This window comes from Amia ocellicauda, chromosome 20 (assembly GCF_036373705.1).
Source record: "Amia ocellicauda isolate fAmiCal2 chromosome 20, fAmiCal2.hap1, whole genome shotgun sequence".
NCBI lineage: Eukaryota > Metazoa > Chordata > Actinopteri > Amiiformes > Amiidae > Amia > Amia ocellicauda.
The window spans coordinates 22,048,987-22,070,779 of record NC_089869.1 but is presented as its reverse complement, the minus strand read 5'-3'; the positions used below and the strand labels follow the sequence as shown (position 1 = coordinate 22,070,779).

The 21,793-nt window shown below is 42.9% G+C and overlaps 2 protein-coding genes across 2 annotated transcripts in view; one reads left to right on the top strand and one right to left on the bottom strand.

Annotated features, from left to right (window-relative positions):
* The window catches only part of LOC136715871 (inactive carboxypeptidase-like protein X2), a 46,740-nt gene extending 43,026 nt beyond the window's left edge, over positions 1-3,714 (top strand). The window contains exon 14 of the mRNA XM_066693267.1: positions 1,422-3,714. Coding sequence (XP_066549364.1) covers positions 1,422-1,675 — 254 coding nt within the window. The 3' untranslated portion in view covers positions 1,676-3,714. The remainder of the gene's footprint in view (positions 1-1,421) is intronic.
* A 2,948-nt stretch (positions 3,715-6,662) lies between these two features.
* Positions 6,663-20,891, bottom strand: gpr26 (G protein-coupled receptor 26). Its single transcript, XM_066693268.1, has 3 exons — positions 20,221-20,891; positions 17,064-17,177; positions 6,663-13,341 (listed from the first exon to the last, which is right to left on the bottom strand). Exons 1-3 carry the CDS (start codon positions 20,889-20,891, stop codon positions 13,113-13,115), a joined length of 1,014 nt encoding a protein of 337 aa, XP_066549365.1. The 3' UTR covers positions 6,663-13,112.
* Positions 20,892-21,793: the final 902 nt, after the last annotated feature.

Below are 21,793 nucleotides of genomic sequence, written 5' to 3'. Positions count from 1 at the left end.
ACAATCCAGAAAAACGCATTTCAAAAAAGTTATACATTGATTTGCATGTCAATGAGGGAAATAAGTATTTGACCCCTTCGACTTAGTACTTGGTGGCAAAACCCTTGTTGGCAATCACAGAGGTCAGACGTTTCTTGTAGTTGGCCCCCAGGTTTGCACACATCTCAGGAGGGATTTTGTCCCACTCCTCTTTGCAGATCCTCTCCAAGTCATTAAGGTTTCGAGGCTGACGTTTGGCAACTCGATTTCAGTCCTTCACGGCGTAGTGTGTTACCAATTGTTTTCTTGGTGACTATGGTCCCAGCTGCCTTGAGATCATTAACAAGATCCTCCCGTGTAGTTCTGGGCTGATTCCTCACCGTTCTCATGATCATTGGAACTCCACGAGGTGAGATCTTGCATGGAGCCCCAGACCGAGGGAGACTGACAGTTATTTTGTGTTTCTTCCATTTGCGAATAATCGCACCAACTGTTGTCACCTTCTCACCAAGCTGCTTGGCGATGGTCTTGTAGCCCATTCCAGCCTTGTGTAGGTCTACAGTCTTGTCCCTGACATCCTTGGACAGCTCTTTGGTCTTGGCCATGGTGGAGAGTTTGGAATCTGATTGATTGATTGCTTCTGTGGACAGGTGTCTTTTATACAGGTAACGAGCTGAGATTAGGAGCACTCCCTTTAAGAGAGTGCTCCTAATCTCAGCTCGTTAACTGTATAAAAGACACCTGGGAGCCAGAAATCTTGCTGATTGATAGGGGATCAAATACTTATTTCCCTCATTAACATGCAAATCAATTTATAACTTTTTTGAAATGCGTTTTTCTGGATTTTTTTGCTGTTATTCTGTCTCTCACTGTTAAAATACACCTACCATTAAAATTATAGACATTTCTTTGTCAGTGGGAAAACGTACAAAATCAGCAGAGGATCAAATACTTTTTTCCCTCACTGTATAGATCTATACATTCAAGTTTATGTGAATGTAAATGAAGAAGACCTTGAGACAAACAGGAGTATTTAGGATGGTTTAAAGGCATATCTTGTAGACGTCTACCAGAGTTTAGAAGAACTCTTTTCCTCAAACCTTGCCTGCAGATACGACAGCGAAAAGGGCTCAGTTTAATCATCTTATTTTACTTTCTTTAGCCTCAGTTCAGCTGGGGCCCAATTACAGGTATTGGCAGTGCTTGTCTGTGAAGTAGTGGCCAGCTTTTTATCAAGAGTAAGGCCTGTTTGACACATTTCTGTGGTGGGGACCTGAAGGACAAAGGTATATGAAAGGGAAATGGACAGGGTCTGAAACTGTGAGGAGCACGTCCATTCTCTCCAGGCTTTGGTGGCGTTTCCTTCTCCTTCTGCTCCTTCATTGAGCTGCCACCTTCATCCAGGGTGATTCTCAGTCTCCTGTCCCTCTCTGTCCCCCCAGCGTCGGACGGGGACTACTGGCGGCTGCTGAACCCGGGGGAGTACAAGGTGATCGCCCGGGCAGAGGGCTACACGCCAGCCAGCAAGGTGTGCGAGGTGGGCTACGACATGGGCGCCACGCGTTGCGACTTCATCATCAGTCGCACCAACCTGTCGCGCATCAAGGAGATCATGGAGAAGTTCGGCAAGCAGCCCATCAACCTGCCCGTCCGGCAGCTGCGGCAGAGGAGCCGCCAGAGACGCCGGCACACATAGGGACAGACTCTGAAATGAGTTATTGACAACGAAAGACTGAGATGAATAGATCCATGCACAAACGAATACCGCAGTAAATAAATAAGGGCCCGATTCACGTCAGGACTTCAGCCTGTGTGCCATGTTCAGTTTGAGAAGAAATCTGCTTTGGGGATTGTTTATGGCGCTTGGTAGAGGTTGTGGTTTAATCTAATGGTTTAAGATAATAAAAACTCGTTCTTTCCTGTTGAGAGTTGACAGCCACCAGAGAGATCCTCAGTGTGACGTCACTGTTAAACATCGAATCCTGAAAACGGCTTCAATTCTGGTCCATGGATTATGTTTTTATTTCTTAATCTGCTCCTTAAAACAGTATGTTGAAACAAAACAACTACTTTAACAACAATTTCCATTTTTTTCTGCTGTCATTGTCGGGCGTTCAGTGAATCTCAGTGCTCAACTATTAAGCATCAGCTCAAAGTATTCCTTTCCTTTGTCTTGGAAGGGGAACAAGTGTCAGAATGTAGAAGTGTGATTGTGTCCTGATTTGATTATGATGATGATGATTGATAGGATGGCAAAGTACCCAACTGTCAGTTCAAAACTTCAGTTCAAAACATACACCGGCCCTCCGTTCGAAAAAGGCAAATCAAGTGTTGGGTTTGAAACGTGTAATTTGCTAATGTGTATTCTTTTAAATCTAGTCTTCTGTTCAGTCGGCTACAGATTAATCGTTTGTGTGATTGAAGTTAACGGGCAATAAGCTGTTGATGATTTGATGGCTTTGCAAAGGGCTTTATTCCAGATCTGTTGAGGGTTTAAACAGTTTATACAGGACTGAATTGGTGCTGTAGGACCCTAAGTATCTTCCACTTGAAGTGATTAAGTGAGAGCAGATTAAATCAAATCACATCTTCCTCAGCATGACTTTCATTACAAGAGTTAAACTGCTACAGATATAAAGACAAAAATACAGAAATCAAAATAAAATGTATAAAATCAACCAACCAACCAATCAATCAATCTATGTATCCAATATAAAATCAATTTGAAGCTGCCTGCACATTTCATATTCCAATATGACCTGGTCGAAGTCGATCAGCACTTCCCAAAAATATCCCATTGCATTATCTAGTTCATTTTTAAAACTGTTTGTAAGGTCTTAACGAGTTCCTAAGGTGATGATCAATATATCGACTGAATGAGACAACCACATCTCTATTCCCTAAAATTAAGTATAGTGCACGGTCTCTGTCCACTCTGTCTGCTTTCTGGTGGTTGTATGAGAAGTGCAGAGTGTTATTGTTCGGCGTCTGAATGAAAGGACTTTGTCTGATTTGCAGCATTTGTCGAGGTTTTACACAGAGTATCTGCATAGTCACGTTACTAGTCAGAGAAACTGCATGAGGCAAAAAGGTGAGGCAATCAGACAGCCTGTTCAAGAGCCAGTATTTATATTAGCCATGTAACTAACGTGTGTGGAAATATCTTTTTCAGCTGACGAAGAAAATGCATTCAGTGCTTTACCGTAAAGATAAGCAGCATATAGTGAATCATTTTACTGAGATAATTACTCCCTGTGAAATAAAAAGACCACACCACATACAGATACACATTCCATTCTCATGCAGATTATTCTGTCATGCCATTGTCTACGGTATTCCAAACATTTAGGATCCTTTCTCTGTAATAATCTTCCAAATTGAGTAAGTTTGATTTGGTTTGTGTTTGTGTTAAATTTGTGGAGGCTTAATTGGAAATTCATTGCAGAAATACAATATCTGGTCAGTTTCCTGTCCTATCAATGAGATTGTTTCACTGTTTCTTAATTGCATAATTAACCATGTTTCCTATATGTACTCTGAAGAGAACTGTATTTATGTTCAGGATGACACACGGCTGTTATTGATTTTGTGAAATGAACGGACACTGTATGTGCATGCATGCATGTCATATTTATTCAGTGTTTAAACCGCAAACTGCTATGTCTTTTTTTTTTTACAGTAAATTATATCCTATCCAGTTGTCTTGCACTTTAATTAAAGAAAAGCATCAGAGCACCTCTGCTGTAAACTGCTTGTGTTTGGGGGATTGTGACGCTATAGGTCATTTATATGCAGGGACACTAATTGGAAGTTTTCCAATATAATCATGCTTTCCCCTTAGAATCAACACCTGTATCGTTTCCCTCTCAGATATTGTCTCAGTCCTGCATAAACGGGCAGGACAGGACTTAGTTATGTTAATATATTAATCTTCTACCCTTTAAATAGACAGATTTACAGATAAAAGCGCCTGTCAGATTATATACACTGCAGAAGTCTGTGGAACTTATCTCCATTTACACAGAATGAGCCCCTGGTCCCCGAGGAACAGAACCTGAAATCACTTTAACAGAGATCCACCCGCAGCGCTGTCCTGTTTGAGTCCATTGACCGTTTTTTCTTTATTTTGCTCTGTGCCAGGCATTCAGCACTGCCTCGAACAAGAGCCCCTAATTGCTACCCCGTCTGCCCTCTCCTGTCACGCCTGCCTGCCCACCGGCCCGGTGAGGAGGCCGCCTCTGCACTCCGCGGTCCGGAAAACCCCGCAATTAGAGGGAAACGTCTAATCAGAGCCGCTTCCTCATTGTAGCCGTCCCTGGGTTATCGGGAGCAAACCACGCTCATGTCAGAGCTGTGCGAGATAAAACTGGGGGTGGATTATGTGTTAAATTAAGGAACCCGGTCTAATTATCTCTTGTCTCACAGTTTTATTTCCCTTGAAGTGTTTTTTCTCTTGTGTGTGTGTGTGTGCGCGCTACACATTACAGCACAGTTTGTTCTGTTGCCCACGTGAAATAATATAATATTAATAATAATAATAATAATAATAATAATGGATCTAGGTCAATCCCCAAGACAGCTCTCTGTCAAATGCCCTTACTCAGAGTTAAATGAACAGATATAACGGTGTCTGTCTCTCTGGTTGCAGAGACGCTGGACGTTGGAGCGGACTCCTCCGATGAGTTTCCTACGAAGACAATCAGCTTGGGCTCCACTCAAGGCATCTGGATTAATAGCCACCTGTTTTTTTCACCCTCACTCCCCCGATTCTTTCAGATTGAGACGGAAAATGTTCCTTGTTTCCCTTGACTCTTCCTTCACTGATGTCCTGCGTCGTGTGCCGAGTGTCCGGACCTCGGGCTTTACTCTGCAAGTGCTTTGGTCTGTGGTGTCCTACTCTATGACCTACAAAACTATAGTCTTCAGAGTGATGGCCGATCTGATCTGAAGAGCCTTGCAGAGTTTTGCCGCTCTTGCCTGGATCGAGTGGCCGTTGTGGAATCGCCCGCTATATCACTTTGAAGTTCAACTGCAGACCAGACAGCCCTGAATCACAGCCGTTTCCCTTCAAACTGCCGTCTCCTGTGAGACTTCAGTACATCGAATGAAGAGGAGAGTATCGCTCTTCTAACCATCTGGGGCCGATCGCCTCGTCTTCAGCACGTTCCAGCGCAGGCCGCCACGTTCACGCCTCGGCCTGTAACGCCCTGCAGGTGTGTGGGGGTTGACAGAGCCGCCATATGGGCGCAATCATGGCTCAAAGGTTTGCTCTGAGCCAGCCTTTGAAGTGAACGCGTGTCTGGCTGCATGTTGCACAAGAGAGCGGCATAATTTATTTATCTGGTCAGCAGCTTGGCAAACCATTCCTTATGCTTCCACACTGCTGTGATTCCCAGATTCATAGATAGATGGATATATGAGCAGAGAGAGAGATTTATTGACATTTATTTGGGGTACAAATTAATCACAAAGCATTGATTTATTCCTTCTAAAATACTGTATTGTTCTTCACACAAGTTTGAGCTGAAGTTGTACGTCCTGCATGTCATGAACAAGAATGCGAGACACGTGTCCGCACGGCTTGTGTAACACAACAGCGCTTCCCAAACCTCTACAGAACAGGATGTTGGCAACGTGAAAACTATCAGCATTTTATGTTCTCTTTTTCGGGTGAAAGGAGGTGAGTCTCATCACTTCATTCACTGCACTGTTCACAGATTGCGTGGCTGAGCTCAGCAGGAGAAGACGCTCCCTGTGCCACAACTGCCCTCCGACAGTAATTAGCTCCCGCATGATCTCATATGAAGCCATTCGGGAGTTTTTCAGGCTCTGTGTTCTGAATAACTGCCATTTCCGAGCCAGCAGTCCTCGGCTACGGCCTTCGCGCGTCATTACCAGGAACAGTGTGGCGCGGGCGGGCAGCAATGAACATCCTCAGCAGGCATTGTGTGAGGGTGCCAGAGAAACATTTTGTGTTGCGTTCACAATCTCCCGTGCACTTGTGCGTCCTTCTCTTACTTTTCTAGTTCTTGTGCTTTCAACACAAATTTTGCTTTCGTGCCGATGCTCAGAACATTTCGACATCTGTCTTTGTAATCAGCGCTCTCTGGACTTGCAGGAGTACTAATGGCTGCAGTGATATATAGGCCTGTCTGTCACTTAGCCCAGGGAACATTGGCAACCCGAAAGGCTCCAACAACACGTCTGACTGGGAAGCAGACGGTGCCGATTCAATAGGGAGGAAGCTTTGTCAGCGCTCAGCTGAGGAGCTCTGGGAAATAGTCTACAAGCGCCAAAGATCTTTCCTCTTGAGTCTTTATTTGTGCAAGAGAACTGTTAAAGGTTTAGGCATGAATACAAATCTAACTAATTGATGCATTAACATCAGCAAAGGGTTTGAATGTTTTGTCTTTAGCACATTCTACATTAAATAACTTTTTGGATCTGTTTCTGTAGTAGATTTTGTTGCTCATTGTGTCAGTTTTGGGGTTGATAGTTAATAACTGCAAAAATATTTGATTAGAATTATAATTGAGATTATCATACAGATTATTTGTCAAAGAACAAACGAACAAAGACAGTAATTTTCCTTGAAACATTAAATCATTTATTTTAATAAAATCACAAATATATTTTGCAAAATTAAACACGTAATCTATCATAACAAAAATATAGAACAACATTTTATATGGCTTCACACTCACAGAAAAATAAGTAAATAAATAAATAAAAATACACTGTAAACATCACTGAATGAGAAGTTATTCAGAGAAACTGAAGCACTTTCAAGACCAGAGGATCCTTTCGACTCCGGGACACTTTCAAGATCACGCTTTTATATTAAGACATCTGAGCAGAATCATCTTAAACGTCTGATTTGTTTGCTACCCAAACCCCAAAGCTTGTAAAGATATATAAGAATTGTAAAGTGGTGAAATATGCCTTCAGTTTTGGTGCCAACCTGTGGTACATATAATGTATACCGTCAGAGATGTGCTGTGGATGATGTCATGCTGCCAACACTTGGGACTGAATGGGTTTTGAAGATGCTTTAGGCACATACATTAACATCTCATCTCTGAATAAGTGCATCGCAGCCGTAAGCGCCGTGAGCTTTTGGTGTGAAGAATTGGTGTGATCTTCACTACTGTTTTTGGTCGGGACGCTTCTCTCGTGCAGGAGAGAGAGAGGGCCACTTATTTTCTGTGCCAACGAGGAGAAAATGTGTTGTTATGTCTGAGGTATTAGTTACTGAAGGCCTGGGTGGACACCATGTGCAGTTTCTACAGGACAGGCACTACCCTCACAAGTGGAGAAACAGGGCAATGTATATGAAACAACAAACACACCTACACGAATTTCAGGCCATAAGATGTGTACTTAATCACACACCTGAGATGGTGTCAAATCATTACCAATGACCCTGCGTTTAACTGAGTGAAAAAGAGTAGGATATCAGATTGTATTTCAACTGGATGTGTTTCTGATGTTTATTTATGTATTTTTGTATTATTTATTTAATTTTATTTGGCAACTTAGTCATGAACAATACAAGAGAACAACACTTTTTTTTCCTTTTACCGTACCATCATATCTACTCCAAAAGGAAGAGAGCAATTATTTTCACAGAGAGAATTTATTAAAATGATTTGGCACAACATTTGCGTAGTTTTGGTTGAGTTATTTTAGGTTCTTAACTTTTTTGATTTGCTATTAAAATATATATTTCAGTTTTTGAGAAAAGTATTTGTTGTGGCACTGAGATAACATTTCCCACACCTTAAATGGGAAAGATCCATGTTTTCCTAAATCATGTTGGTTTTAACCAGTCATTCTTGTTATACGTAATTTAGCGGCGATGGCGTATGAAATCAGTCTAATACTTTATACAGTCCATACTTGTTTTGTGACCCACCCACAAAATAACAAATTTACAAAGCTAAGCACTTCAGGGGTAGAAGTGAGAAATCTCTGTCCAAACAACAACGCTCCTGGTTATTTTGCCATTAATTAGAAGGTTTTGATTTAATCTGGACAAGATTCTAAACCACGCATTTCTTTTAGACTATTCACAATGTTGTTCATTAAAATCACATAGAAATCACACGCATATATTATTATTTTCTTTAAAAAAAAATACATTCCTGCATATATAAAGATGTTTTTCTTCTCAACAAAGGATTAATCGGACTAACCTTATATATTATTTCAGCTTTTACACAATAGAAATCTATTTCACCAACCTAACTACATATCGATGCGTTCACTGGTTCAATTGGCACTATTATAGAGAGTCTTTTCCTAAAACACAATTCAGAACATCTCTGCTGTATGGAAACACCGTAGAATAAAAATAAAATAAAAAACAAGTTCACATACAGCTAAGTATACAGTACAATCCAGGTAACAAAGGCTTTCATTTCCTACTATTGTTAGTTCATTAACCATATTATGTGTTTGTTTATTTGTTTGTTTTTGGTTATTGTAATAATTAATGTTGATTTTACAGTATCATAATGACTTAGACATCTAAAATAAAACATGATATATGAGCTTTCAAGGCAAATTCCCTCTCAGAGAGTCAGGGACAACAATATGGGTGAGAGCAGGAAAGATGATTTTGCAGTGAAGTCCATAAGCAGTCCGAACAGTACCTGCCTTTACAGAAACAAAGACAATGTATTAGATAAAGCTTCAGTCAGTCATCAGTGGTAATGAACAAATCACACACTTATACCATATTAAAGATGTTGCTGTCTTTGTGACTGAATACAACTTCACCACTTCATAAAACACACACACCCAAATCCGTGCCTGCTTAAATATTTTAATAGCGTCAGTCACGATCATTTAGGCAGTTAAAAAAATAATGCTGGTCTCTCGCTAATCTGTGGGGATCTCGAGGAATTGTGTGTCATTTCGAAGAAATAGGAATCATTTACCATTGTGACAAGCCAAATGTGCAGGACTGTGATTTAGATTGTGCGTTCTGACAGTAAGTATTATATGAATGAAATAACTGTTCTTTTGCTGAATACAAATGCTGTCTCAACATCATTAACGTACAAGAGAGCATTGCAAATGTCCTGTTTTCTGTGTCTCATTAAAAAGAAGAGCTTTTCATGATTAATACTCAGACATCCCACTTTGAAGTATCAATCTTTTACGTGGGAAGAGAATAATGCAAGTTACATGCAACTGAACATCTGCAAAATGACTTCCAGTCTTATAACTTGCATTTAAAGACAACCTCTTCTTGGCCACACTTTAAAATAAGTTGAGGTGATTGCTCAGGAAATTATATATGAATGCCACAGGAGTAACACATGAATATGCACTGATTTCTCATGTTAATCACGTTTAACCGGGGATAGGGTTCTTGTGATGTGTTAATGCTGTGCTGTTCATGTATAAATTTATAAGGAATCACACCATATTATTCTAAAGTGTGACCTCTTTGATGCCTACTCTTGACTATAAAGAAAATATCAAGTAATCCAGTGAATCCAGTTGAGTTTGAGCCACAAAGATGTTTAATGTACGACACAATCGCTTCTGACAGGAAGTTAATGCGCAGTTATTTCTCTTCATAACTTTCAGTTTTATATTACTCTGGGTAAGCGAGGCGTTTCGAGTTATTTATGGGTCAGACTACAACACGAACAAAGCCCGTCTGTAAGAAGCCACTGTACATCATTCTAGGATTTTTTTTTGGTAAGCTATCGCTGATCTTGTTTCAAATAACACCGTGCTTGTTCTCGTTTGTTTTGCTGTAGTTTAAAGCGCAGTGAGATTAGAATGATCTCATGACAATAATTGGGTTGCTGGATGCATTCTCAATTCAAGATGAAATGTGTAAAGGCAGGGGAAACGCAGGTCCCGGCAGTTCATTGTGTAGCATTAGCATCAAAAGGGAGGTTATTTTCATATCATTCTCACCTGCTGGCTGTGAAATAAGTGACAAGAATAAGTGGAGTAGAATTCAGGAGAAGCATTTAGCTGTTTTAGTTCAGTCTAATGAGGTTAAAGAGCACGTACAAGACCATCAGATTGGACAAATGTTACATTCACCCCATACAAATCACTGACTACTGAAAATACCTTTTTAATACAGTGTCTCTAATGGTGAGCCAAGCGCGTAGTCCCCAGCCCCAGGCAGAGCTCAGATTTGGCCGCCTAATGTTGTGCTAATGTGGAAAAAATATAGATAAAAAAATCTCTGGGAAAGCCATATGAATGTTATATGCGAATCAGGGCAATTCTTTATTTCAGCGCTGTAAATCAAGCATGGCAAACTCCTGGCTGACCTGCCTGGCCAGAATTACTCTTTGTAGGCCAGGCATCAGCAGAATTAAGCAATGGCTTAGGGGCTCTGAGCAGGAAGTGTGTGTGTGTGTGTCATGATTTTAATAAGACACGACAAAGCCTTGGAAGAAAACAGTGACACCGCGAGTGACAGTTTTGTGTCTGGGCTGATTGGCGGAGTTGTGAAAGCCGCCGGTCGAACTCGGATAAATGCGAGAGAGAAGAACAGCTTCAGAATTAGCTTTACTTTTGGAAAACGACAGAACCCAAACCAGATGGAATTCATAGTGAAGGAAAAGGGTATATTTAATCTATTTCTTTTAAATTATATAATTAATATTGTTGTGAGTATGGTTAGATTGTATTTGTCAGGTCGGGTATTTCCTGTTAGCTAAATTAGGGCTCAGGGCTGCCACAGGTCCTATCTGTCACACCGAAGAAGGGTCAGCTGTGTGAGAAGCCCAGTCTTTCTACTGGGCTTCACAGAAATCAACAGCTGAAATATATTGACCGAAGCAACTGACTGCAGCAACGGCTCTAAAGTGGATCTCGTTAAACACTACTCCAGAAACACTTCCCTGCATATCCACTTAATGCGTTCGAGTTCCTTCGTAAACAGTCTCTGTAGCTGACAGCCCACTGTTTCTCAAGCTGTAGGTCAGTATGTAGGGATGCATCTTTGCAAAATTGAAAACGACAACAGAGCAACATGTTGAAAAACACACAACACAGACTGAGACGTGTCAGACGAAACGACGGGAGGAGATTCGGGGGCAGGTGATCGAAGCTTTATCTGTAATCTGCAGCCTGTAGGGCCAGATCAGAGACTTCTGATGCAGAGACTCTGTCCACGGGCAGGTGTGAAGGCAAACCAAGCATCTCCACTCTTGGCTGATTCATGTCGCTCTTCTGATACAGAAATCACCACAAAAACAAAAGACATGGGTTCCTAACGCCCTGCCGAGGGACCAACGCACACGGAGAGACGGCACAATCCTCTCCGAAGTAGAAACGACCATTAACGGCTTCGTCTGGGCACTAGACTAATGCAGTATGTGCTGGTTTTCACAGACTACTTTTCTGTGTAATATATATGTCTATATTTGTATTATTTGTAACATTTCTATAGAAAAATAAATTATTTACATGTACACTTCACACGTTAGAACTGGGAACATGTACGGCTCAGAAACCGTCCACCGGAGGGATCTGCCAGGCAGGGGACCTCATTGACTTTGGACTCAACGGCATGACTACAAACTACAGTTGGTACGTTCTTCTGCAGAGCTGTTGTGGTTTAGTTGTCTTCCTCGAGGTCGACAGAATATGGTGTGACGTTACAAGAACAACCCCATGTATCGAGAGAGGCTAAACACACGCATGCACATGAGCGAAGCATTTGTTGATTGTCAGCTGGGTGGGTGCATGTTTCCATAATGTAGGGCATGTCTCAGGAAGAAAGGCACTCAAACGCACGGGCTCAGTGCTCCTCAGATTGGGAAACAGGCCGAGGCGAGCTCTGTCAATTACGATACACTCGATCAGACAACATGAAGGGCTTCAGCAGCCACAGCACAATTGCCGGAGAGTTTCTTGTTTCTCCCCATTATTATTTCTGCACTAAGACTCACTGAACTGGTGGGCTGCTCTGTTAATTGGCTCCTGAAAGCACAGAAAACCACTAAGCTGCTACTGTGTGTAAATATCTGTCACCTTGTGAAATCGTAAACGAAGGAAGTCGGGAAAGTTCGCTCAGCTTTGCCAGCAATCGTGAAATGGAAGCAGCGTTTTAATGTCAATCAGTCTGTGGCCAACGGGGTCAACCAACACATCTCGAATCTGTCTCGATGACGGAGCTGTCCTTCGTTTGTACAGCATTAACTTCTACACACGGATAAATGCAAATTTCCATAGGAAACAACGTGAAAGGATGTAAAACAATCTCTTCTACCAGACCCTCTTGAAATCTTATTTCATTTCAATAAATAAATACACAGATCACGACCAGAATGAACAGTAGCTATGCACTCGGTTTTGCAATGGAAAGTGATCGATGGGTGATAAGGGTGTGATTTGTGTTTTGTTTCAGTGTTTTTTTTCGTGACAGTAAGTCACTCATGTGAATCCGCCCACACTGCCACATCAGCCTGTCCTCCCAGTCCTGAGACCACCCGAACCCCCTGTCTGCTGGCTGAGTTGGGCAGGATGAGGCCTGATGGCACCGAGAGATGGTGAGGGGAATGTGTGGAGGGTAGCCCCTGTTCGACCTCTGTCACCACCCGCATCTACTCTAGGGTTCACCTTCCATGGTTTGTTTATATAGATTTTAAATAATAAATATATATTTGTGTATGTTTTTTGAGTTATGGTTTAGTTTACAGGTGCTGTTACATCTTTGCAATAAATGCAGTGGAGCTGAACTGGACAAAAACCAGAAACATTAACACAAAAAAAGGTGGTGGTGGGGTGGGGATCACCTGGTTGCTTCCACCCAGTTCTGCTGCACCTTGTTGAATTAGTAAATCTCCCTTGGTAATATGCAGAAGGAAAGATCTAGTTTGCTCCAGCATGCTCCAGTTTGCACCAGTTTGCTCCAGCATGCTCCAGTTTGCACCAGTTTGCTCCAGTCTGCTGCAACTTGCTCCAGTTTGCTCCAGCTTGCTCCAATTTGCACCAGTTGCCTCCAGTTTGCTCCGGTTTGCTGCAGTTTGCTCCAGTTTGCTCCAGTTTGCTCCAGCTTGCTCCAGCGTGCTCATGAGGTCTCGTAGCTTTTTGGTATTCTTGAGCCATACGGTGCGGACTGCTCCGTCGTTCCCCCCGTGAAGCTTTCACTCCGCCGTTTGTATGATGTTGTTTCTCCCATTCTCTGCCCTCAGTTCAGAGTTCAGAGAGCTCCTCTTCAGGACCCGGTTGATGATATCACTGCACGTCTTCCTGTACTGGTGTCGGAGCAGAGAGTACACGAAGGGATCGCAGGCCGCTTTACTGTAAGCCAAGCACTTGGATACAACTCCCCAGTGAGGATTGATAGGCACTGCAGGGAACAGCTCCACTAGCCTGTCAAGACACACAGACAGAGAGAGCAATCAGACAGCGTTTACAGAGCACGGGCCTCCGAGGACCTGCCCAAGTCATCACAACACACCGAGAACAACAAGACAATAATAAAAACTGCTGTCTAATGTAAAACCGCACTGAAGTAACTTTTTGTTTTGCTTTTGCTTTTGCTTTGAAGCACATCTCTATTCGATGCTCATTAAATAGTGACTCAATTGCCCTGGACATTCTTTTTGCAGATTTCTTTTTAGTTTATGTTTTTATTGTTATATAAACTCAGTTGATTGATGCATTTTTCGGTCAGTAATATGAAAAACACCCCAGGGAAAATCAGCAGCTGTTAATCTAATCCAATTAATTGTGTTCTTATTCGATATTAAAGATGGCTGGTCTCAAATCCAGCTCACATTTGAAATCAATCAATCAATCAATTAATCAACCAATGCCTCCAGTTGTATTTTATATAACGCCCTTCACAACAAGTTATTATTCATTATTATGTCTTTATTACCCTATTTAAGTTCTTTGTTCATCAGTAAGCCAATGATGGCTGTCTAGCCGAAATATGTTGTTGTCGGGCCTGCTGCTAGGCATGTGTTTTATCAGCCCCTGCTGTTTTTAAATGTTTAAAATCTTAGCAGGATAGGAATTATACACGTTGCTGAAGATGAAAAGTTTCTGAATGTTTTAAACTGTTCGAATCTGCCTGGCTGTCGAGATCAGAGCTTTCCACAGTCTTCAGCAGACTGGGAAGTCCTGAATTAATTGGGACATGCTAAGAGCTGGGCTTCTGTTTATGTCCACATTAAATGTCCTAATGGGTGTCTTAAAATTAAGTTCTGTCCTCCTTCTGTTGACCGAGGGAGTCTTGTGTTTGTAACAGCGATGTTGCTGCTGACAGCAGGTAGGTGTATTGATCATGTCCCTGAACACTGTGACTAAGCCTTATTGACTGCTGTGTGTTTCTGGGGCGCTCCTGTCTGTCTGGTGCTGTGGGGAGTGCCTGGCTGTGTCTGCATAGTCTAGCGGGTCTTGTCTGTGTTTCACGAGTGCCTGGCTGTGCTGCCCTGAACGAGAGACACGGCGTAAAACTCTGCTCGGTTATCATAATGGGTAGTGTCCTGAAAACATTCATGAATGTGTTTTAAAATTTTGCATTTCTACTTGTAGATTTCCCTCGAAATGCTGCCCTATTTATATGTAATCCTACCTTCCTCTCAGCTACAAAAGGAGTGTAAAATGCCGCGTCTGCAAAACCCTGTATGACTGACGGAAACCTCACTCATCGCTCAGCTTTTCATTCGCACCGCTGTCACTTAAATCCCCGTTAATATGACACATAAAATACTGCTCTGTTTCAACATTAAAAATTCCATCACATTTACACTTCAATTCAACAATACAATTATAATTCAGTGTTCTACCACAATGCCTTAAAGACGAGTGAACATCTCATTGTGTGTCTGTGTGTTGTATAGTGTTGAAATTGCATGCCTGCATCACAATGAATACTTCTCAGTTCTGCCTGAAGGAGTGAATTCGAGAAATGTTTGATTTCTGAATGTGGCCCCTTTTAAGATGCTGTGCTGGGTTTGCTCTCCACACTAGAAGGACAAACGCTGCTTTGGAAGAAGTCTGAGTCCTTCAGACAAGAACCAAGCCAGCTGGCAGGTTTGTGACAGACAGGGCTGGTGAAAAGAACAATCTTTTCTATCCTGGAACAAAATGATGAAAAGATCAACCTCTAGATCTGAAGCCTGAGATTTATCTCCATGTACTTTTTTATTTTCTTAAAACTTTCATTATATCTCTGTGTAATTTTTACTGTGACCTATTATAAATCAATTCTGTGGAAAGTGCTTTGAGAAAGTCCTGTCGGATGTATGAACTGAAGCGTTCAAATGATACATTTTTGGTACAGAACGGGACGAGAGTGGACAGCTGGTGAAAGGTCGTGAGCTCTCAAGCTTGGTTTGTGCTCAAAACACTTCCTACTGTGTTGCAGCTGCAAATCCGCCGGCCTCCCAGGAGAGACGGGTTCTGTGTTAAGTGGAACGGGAGCGCTGATGTTCGGATGCGATCTTTATTTAACTTTTCCAGCTCTACCAGATAAGGCTGCTCTCTACTCATGGTGTGAAAACCTTTCTCATGTTTTTAAAATAATTTAAACAGAGGAGACCATATCTGGACTTTCTCTGGAATGACTTTTTGTGTCATCGTTAAAGGCCGACTAAACCAAATGCAAATATTGTTCTCCCTGTTGGTTCCCACCTCTCATCCTCTCACTACAAGCCTAGTCTCCTCATGACTACATTGAAATATGCATGAGCCTATTTTAAATTGCACGGTAGTTTTAAATCAATGGGAATCCATTTGGGGAAGATTTAAGCAGGCTGTGCGATCTGACCCTCGGTTCCAGTGTGACACATCAGTTTAATTTTCCGCTTGGCTGTTGGTGGTGATATTTTTCAGAGCAAAGGTCTTCCTTCTGAATCAGTCCTCTCGCCCTCAGCCTCCCACTCCCACTAAGGTTAACCTTAGTCAGCATCGCCCGGGCCTTGGCATTTCCTTTCATGGATAAAACACGGACTCATGTCTGTGCTGACCTTCTGTCTTTGGTATCAAATGTGCTGTAATGTTTTTATTCAGTCTGAGACATTAATCTCTCTCTGTATATGATAGTATACTATCATCTTGCCAAATACACACACTCACACAACCCAGTACCATCAGCACTTACTAAAGAGATTCCATCAATGTCACACAACGGCACGCCGTCTCCCTCGCTGGGAATGTGAAGCCCGGGAGACGGTATAGTAGCTACATGTCTTTGGGCAATTTGGCCCAGTCTAATAATATAAAATCACAAGGGGACGCAACTCAAGACTGCACAGACGTGGAGTTGTGCTCATTTACTGACCCCCTTCTCTTTGTGTTTTAATGATGTCTGTGCAGAAAATGTTTTCTCTTTCTGCAGTCCAACCTTATACGCATCCTAAGCAGGGGCATTTTCACAGAATTTAATATTATTTCGAGCACTTAAGCGGGGCGGCTGTAATTTGAACTAGGCAACCCCCCCCCGCTTCAGCGCCAGGGCTAGCTGTGCAGTGTTACAAATCATTCATTAACACAACTCCTCTAAAAACAACCGAACATCCGTGCTCTTCAGATAGAGAGACATATCTGGCATCTGGCTTCGATTCACAATCCACAGAGCGATTCACAGCGCTATAGTGGCTCAGCCCTCAGTCGAACGAACGAGTGGATGGATCTGCCAGTCTGATCTCATCGCTATGTGCTAGATTTCCCTCATGGTCTCCCCTTATAAACCTGAGTAATCTTATCATGTCAATATAATTTGCTTATCTACTATATGATGTGAATATTTAAACCTTCAGAGGGGTGTGAGAATAACCCGTAGCCTGGCACAGATATGGAGCCAGTGATAAACCCCCAGCGCTGGGCTGATATTCTCCTGTTCTATTGATTAACCTAGTCTTCAAATGGCAGATTCTTTTAAAATATGTAATTCCCTTCCCCATCTACAAATGATTCTTTAATATACAATGTAAAAGATTGAACCTGAAATTAGAGCATAATTCTGAATAATTTGCTATTGATATGAATAATAGATGCCAACCTGCTTCTGGCGCAGGTATAAAAGACTACGTTTCAATCTGTGCGGTGAGTCAACGAGCAGCACCTTGTTCTCCGTGACTCACCTCGTTATGACATACGGTGCGAAGCAGAGCACAAACGTGCCGATGAAGGTGCTGATCTTTTTGGTGGCTCTCTGTCTCCGTTTCTTCTGCTCCTCAAGGCAACGCTGTCGAACACTGCGAGGGAGAGAGGGAGCGATCAGAGCAAGACACGGGGAAACACAAGGCCAGGTTTCTGTGAAATGCACTAATTGGCATCAGGTTGATGAAAGCACACAGGAGGGTGGGGGGTCTTCACACACATTAAACCCCAATCTTTATTATTTACTTTCCTCCGGCTCAATAGAAGATATTAATGTAAACTTGGACCTAGACACAGACTGTCCCATGAGAAAGTGGGGCTGCCTGTTCTGTATTTGGCAAGCATCTCGGTGTTCAATGAGCGATCGTTTAAAAGCTGTTTAATTAGTCTTGGGAATGTGTGATTCTGAGCTCAGTTGGGAAGCTCTTATCAGTTATTGTGGTTGGTGTTTTTGATATCGGTGAGAAGATGTCTTTTGACTGTCCCACACGACACTGCCAAATTGTCTCGATGTTCGGTGACAAGACAATCCATTATTGCTGCTTGCCTAGTGTGTAAAGTTAGATGTTCAGTAAAGTATGTAAAGATGTAAAGTAGTCAGGGGTGCTACTGTGATTCTGTTGGAAATCCCTTGTGGGTGTCCTGCTCAACACACATGGGATTGCCCAGCTGTAGGTGTGTATGTGTAGGTGTGTGTAAGAGTGCGTGTGTGTATAGAGGCAGGGACATATGAATGCACTACTCAGAATGTGCCTCAGATGGATAAACTCAGTTTTTGAGAGTAGATAGTGTGCAGTGTGAGTCCCGCTGCATGTGAATCCCAGATGCTCGCAGAAGAATCCTTTAATATAATTTGTCATCTACTGCAGATCATGTTCTGCATCCTTGATCTTGTATTAACAGCTGGATTAAAGCCTAAGGGACAGGACAAAAATCCTCAAATCCACCTTTTTATTCGTATGTATTTTTTAAACTGGTTTGCATTGAAAGTAGTGTTTTTGTTTCTCCTGTATGAGCATCACTGCCTGTGTAGTTTTTTCCAGCCCAAGTGTTGCCCTGGAATGATTTGCTCTCTACAGCTCTGTATACAGCTTGCATATGAATCACATTAAATATCCACTGCACCCTTGTGTTGTGACCTGTGCTGCGTCCTGCCATGGGGTTTGTCTGGGGAGAGCTAGAGTTAAATGTGCAGTGAACACACATGAAGTCAAAATTCAGATGTGTTTTCTGAAATGAAAGCTAGAATTTCAGGCAAAACAAACAGGCTACAATTTAATTGAATTAACATTATTGATGCCTCTTCTCAGTGACTTCCTGAGAACCCTTATTTCACATTTTCACTTGATGTGTTTCTTCTTATTTAATGTTGTTCTTGTTTTGCTGTAGGAGTACAATAGTACAACACTGAATACGTGGCTGAAATGACAGCCTGTGTGTGTGCCTTTTCAAATGGAAAAAAAAAGAATATAACACTTACATAATTGCAAGTTAACGGTCTATTTCATGATATTTGACACATTGTTCATGCTACAGTACTACACAGTACAAAGGTAAGGCTAGAGAGATTGCCTGGCGCACACTGGAGCAAATCCGTGATCACTGCTCACACTCCGGTGTCCTTAATAACTGTGTCAGTCGGAGCTGGCAGTACAGTGAAGTCAAGTCGTGTTGGCGTTTAATTCTCTGACATCGGCGTTGTGGAAGACTTAATCACTGTTTCATCCATATGAAATGTAACTACGGCAAAGCGTATTGCAAATATTAGGTTACAGTGAAAACACTGCGAGGCTTATATTCAGTCGTATTTAATTAGTGAATAAACAAACCAATACAATAAATGCAATGTTTTTTCGATGTTGTTTTTTTACATGCGTGTATTGTGAAATCAAGTTACGGGACTTGGAGAACTGAAGGAAAACCAAAGAAGAGCCCCATCATGCGTCTCCGCGCTGCACTTTCAGGGCTAATGACCCGCACGGATGAACAATTAGCCCTGAAAGTGCAGCGCGTTAATTAATTAACTCCGTTAATTACACGCACGTGCACCCGAGCGACCGCCGCGGAAATAATCACTTAAAACTGCGATTCACACGAGAATGACGTGCATTGTGCAAGACCTAACGTACAGGCTACTGATCGACAGTGTGGAGATGTTTAAAACGAAATCCACATCTACCATTCGTTGAGTTACGATTTATTACTGAGTGATTTACACAAGCTCTTGTTGTGCATGCATTCTGCAATGTGCAAACCCCTCTGAACTGGCACTGTCGTGTCTTGTATGTGTGCACCGTCTGGAAACGGAAGAAACATACATTGCAGGGGCAATACTTCAATAGCAAGTGCTGTCGGTATTAAATAAATGCATTGGTAAATGTATTAACATTTCACTTGACCAAAAAAAAAAAAAAGAAAGAAAACGAATTTAACGGGTTCTATGTCTAAATTACCCTAAATGTTTGCGTGGCTCTTGACATTACTGCGTTTTTACGCACTGTTGTTGAAAGTCAAGCTCGTTAGATTTCCACTCCAGTTTCCCAAACCACTGGGACCCGCAGCACAACTATGCAATTTCCGGCAACAACCATATAATTAATACTGCATTAAAGATATGAAATTAAAGATGTACTATTGATAATAGAGACATGTACAATTGATTCCACGCAGAGCTGCTCCCAATAGGAAAGAGGATGCAAGAACATTGTTTTAAATGCTTCTTGTCCTGTGAGGAAACCTTACCACTTAAGAAAACGCATTTAATTGTACAATTAATTGCAATCAAATTATTCCAGCTCACGAATAAAGGCACATTTTTTAATTAGATCTATTAATTTTAACTTAACTAATCGATATTTACATATATGAATTTAAATCAGTATTATCCTCGTAGTATTCAAGTAATGTATACATACATTGTACATATATGCAACACTTTGAAAGGTCTTATGGAGGCCACTGCCATGATCTAAAATATAAGTCTTTATGGCTTATCTTTTATGCAGATCATTGTTATTTGAAACAAAAGCGCGCTGTGTTGCATACTGTACACCCATACCCTGTAAGCTTTACTGCACGTTTTCTGATGACAGCCATGTACACGTTGCGATTGCACGGGTCCCACTCGAGGGCTCTTACCTTGGGTGAATGTCCACAAGTAGCACCAAGGTCTGCATGGTAATGATGTCTATCCTCCTGCAGTGGGACCGCGCCACTCTGAGCACTTTCAGGTAGGTAACGCACAGCACTACCAAGGACAACAGGAAGGTGAGGGAGTGGAAAAGCACGGTAAAGATCACGAACTGGGTCCGGCTCCCGCTGGCCCTGGCGTTGCACAGAGAACAGGAGGCGTACAGGTGATGGTAGCCCACCCAGGAGAGACACGCCGCCACCGTGGAGAAGGACAGCGAGTGCACCCACGTGTAGCCCAGCACCAGCGCGGCGTCCCGGTGGCGCATCTTTGAATGGTAGCTCAGGGGGAAAACCACGGCAATCCACCTGTCGATGCTCAGAGCTGCCATGCTCAGCATGGCGTTGGTCGTCAGGAAGGTGTCCAAAAACCCCACGATGTGACAGAAGCCCTCGCCGCCGGGGTGCCCCTTGTTGATGAGCCCCACCAGAGTCAGGGGCATGTTGGACACGGTCATCAGCAGGTTGCAGAAGGTCAGGTTCAGGATGAACAGCCCCGGCACCTGTTTGCGGATCTCCGGGCTGTAGAGGAAGCAGATCAGCACCAGCACGTTGGACAGCAGCGCCACGACCATGATGAGCGCCACCAGGAAGGACACGGACACGTCCGCCGTGTCCATGGCGCGCCCCCACCCCCCCAGCCCTGCCCTCAGATGTCCGGGCTCCCGGTGCTTGTATCCAGCCGCCAGCCGCAGCTCCAGACTGGCATGGTGTTGAGCTACACGACGATGCCACCGGGTGCCCCTGTAACCCCGCTGCTTCCCGAGGAGAGCCGGCGAGTTGCGGCTTCCCACGTCAGCGCAGGCAGCCGTGTGCGCAAAGCGGCGGGGATGTCCATCAAGGCTTTAACCAGCAGGGCTGAACCACTGTCTCCAGAGATGCGCCAGTACCGCACACTAGCGCCCCATCCCGAGACCTACAAAGTGCACTGGTCAAGTTTTCTATTCCCCCTTGCTTTTAATCTTATACACCTCTCCTCTCACTGCCTCCTCACCGGTCCCCCTTTAAAAGCCATCGCACCCATACGAGAACTAAAATCCTCTAGATCTCCCCAGTACTCACTCTTGAGGAGCTGGGCGCAGCGTTGCAATAAGACCGCATGTCTGCAGATCGCTCTCCCCCTCAGCAGCACAGAAATCGCTTTCTCGGTCAAACGGGGAGTTTGTGCACCTCGCCAGCCGTCCCCCTCTCTGCACTGTGCGGTGTGCGCTTCAAAGAGACACTTCTTGTTATCTGGAAGAATGCTGGGTAAAGAAATCGCAAACCACCCCCTTATACTTGTCATGCTTTTCTTTGAAACGAAGATTCATTCCTGTGAAACTGCGTTTTGCATTAGATGTAATATATGAATATGTATCATATGCTACTACTACCAGATATATAAAAGCAAATAAGCTCCCAGCGTGTTTACTCTTTTACTGACACGTTTTAATTCTACAGTCGACGCTCCTCTGGTTTATTAATGGCCAATTAGTTACTGTTGGCATTATGGGAGGCAGAGCCGCAGATTTCCGATATGAAC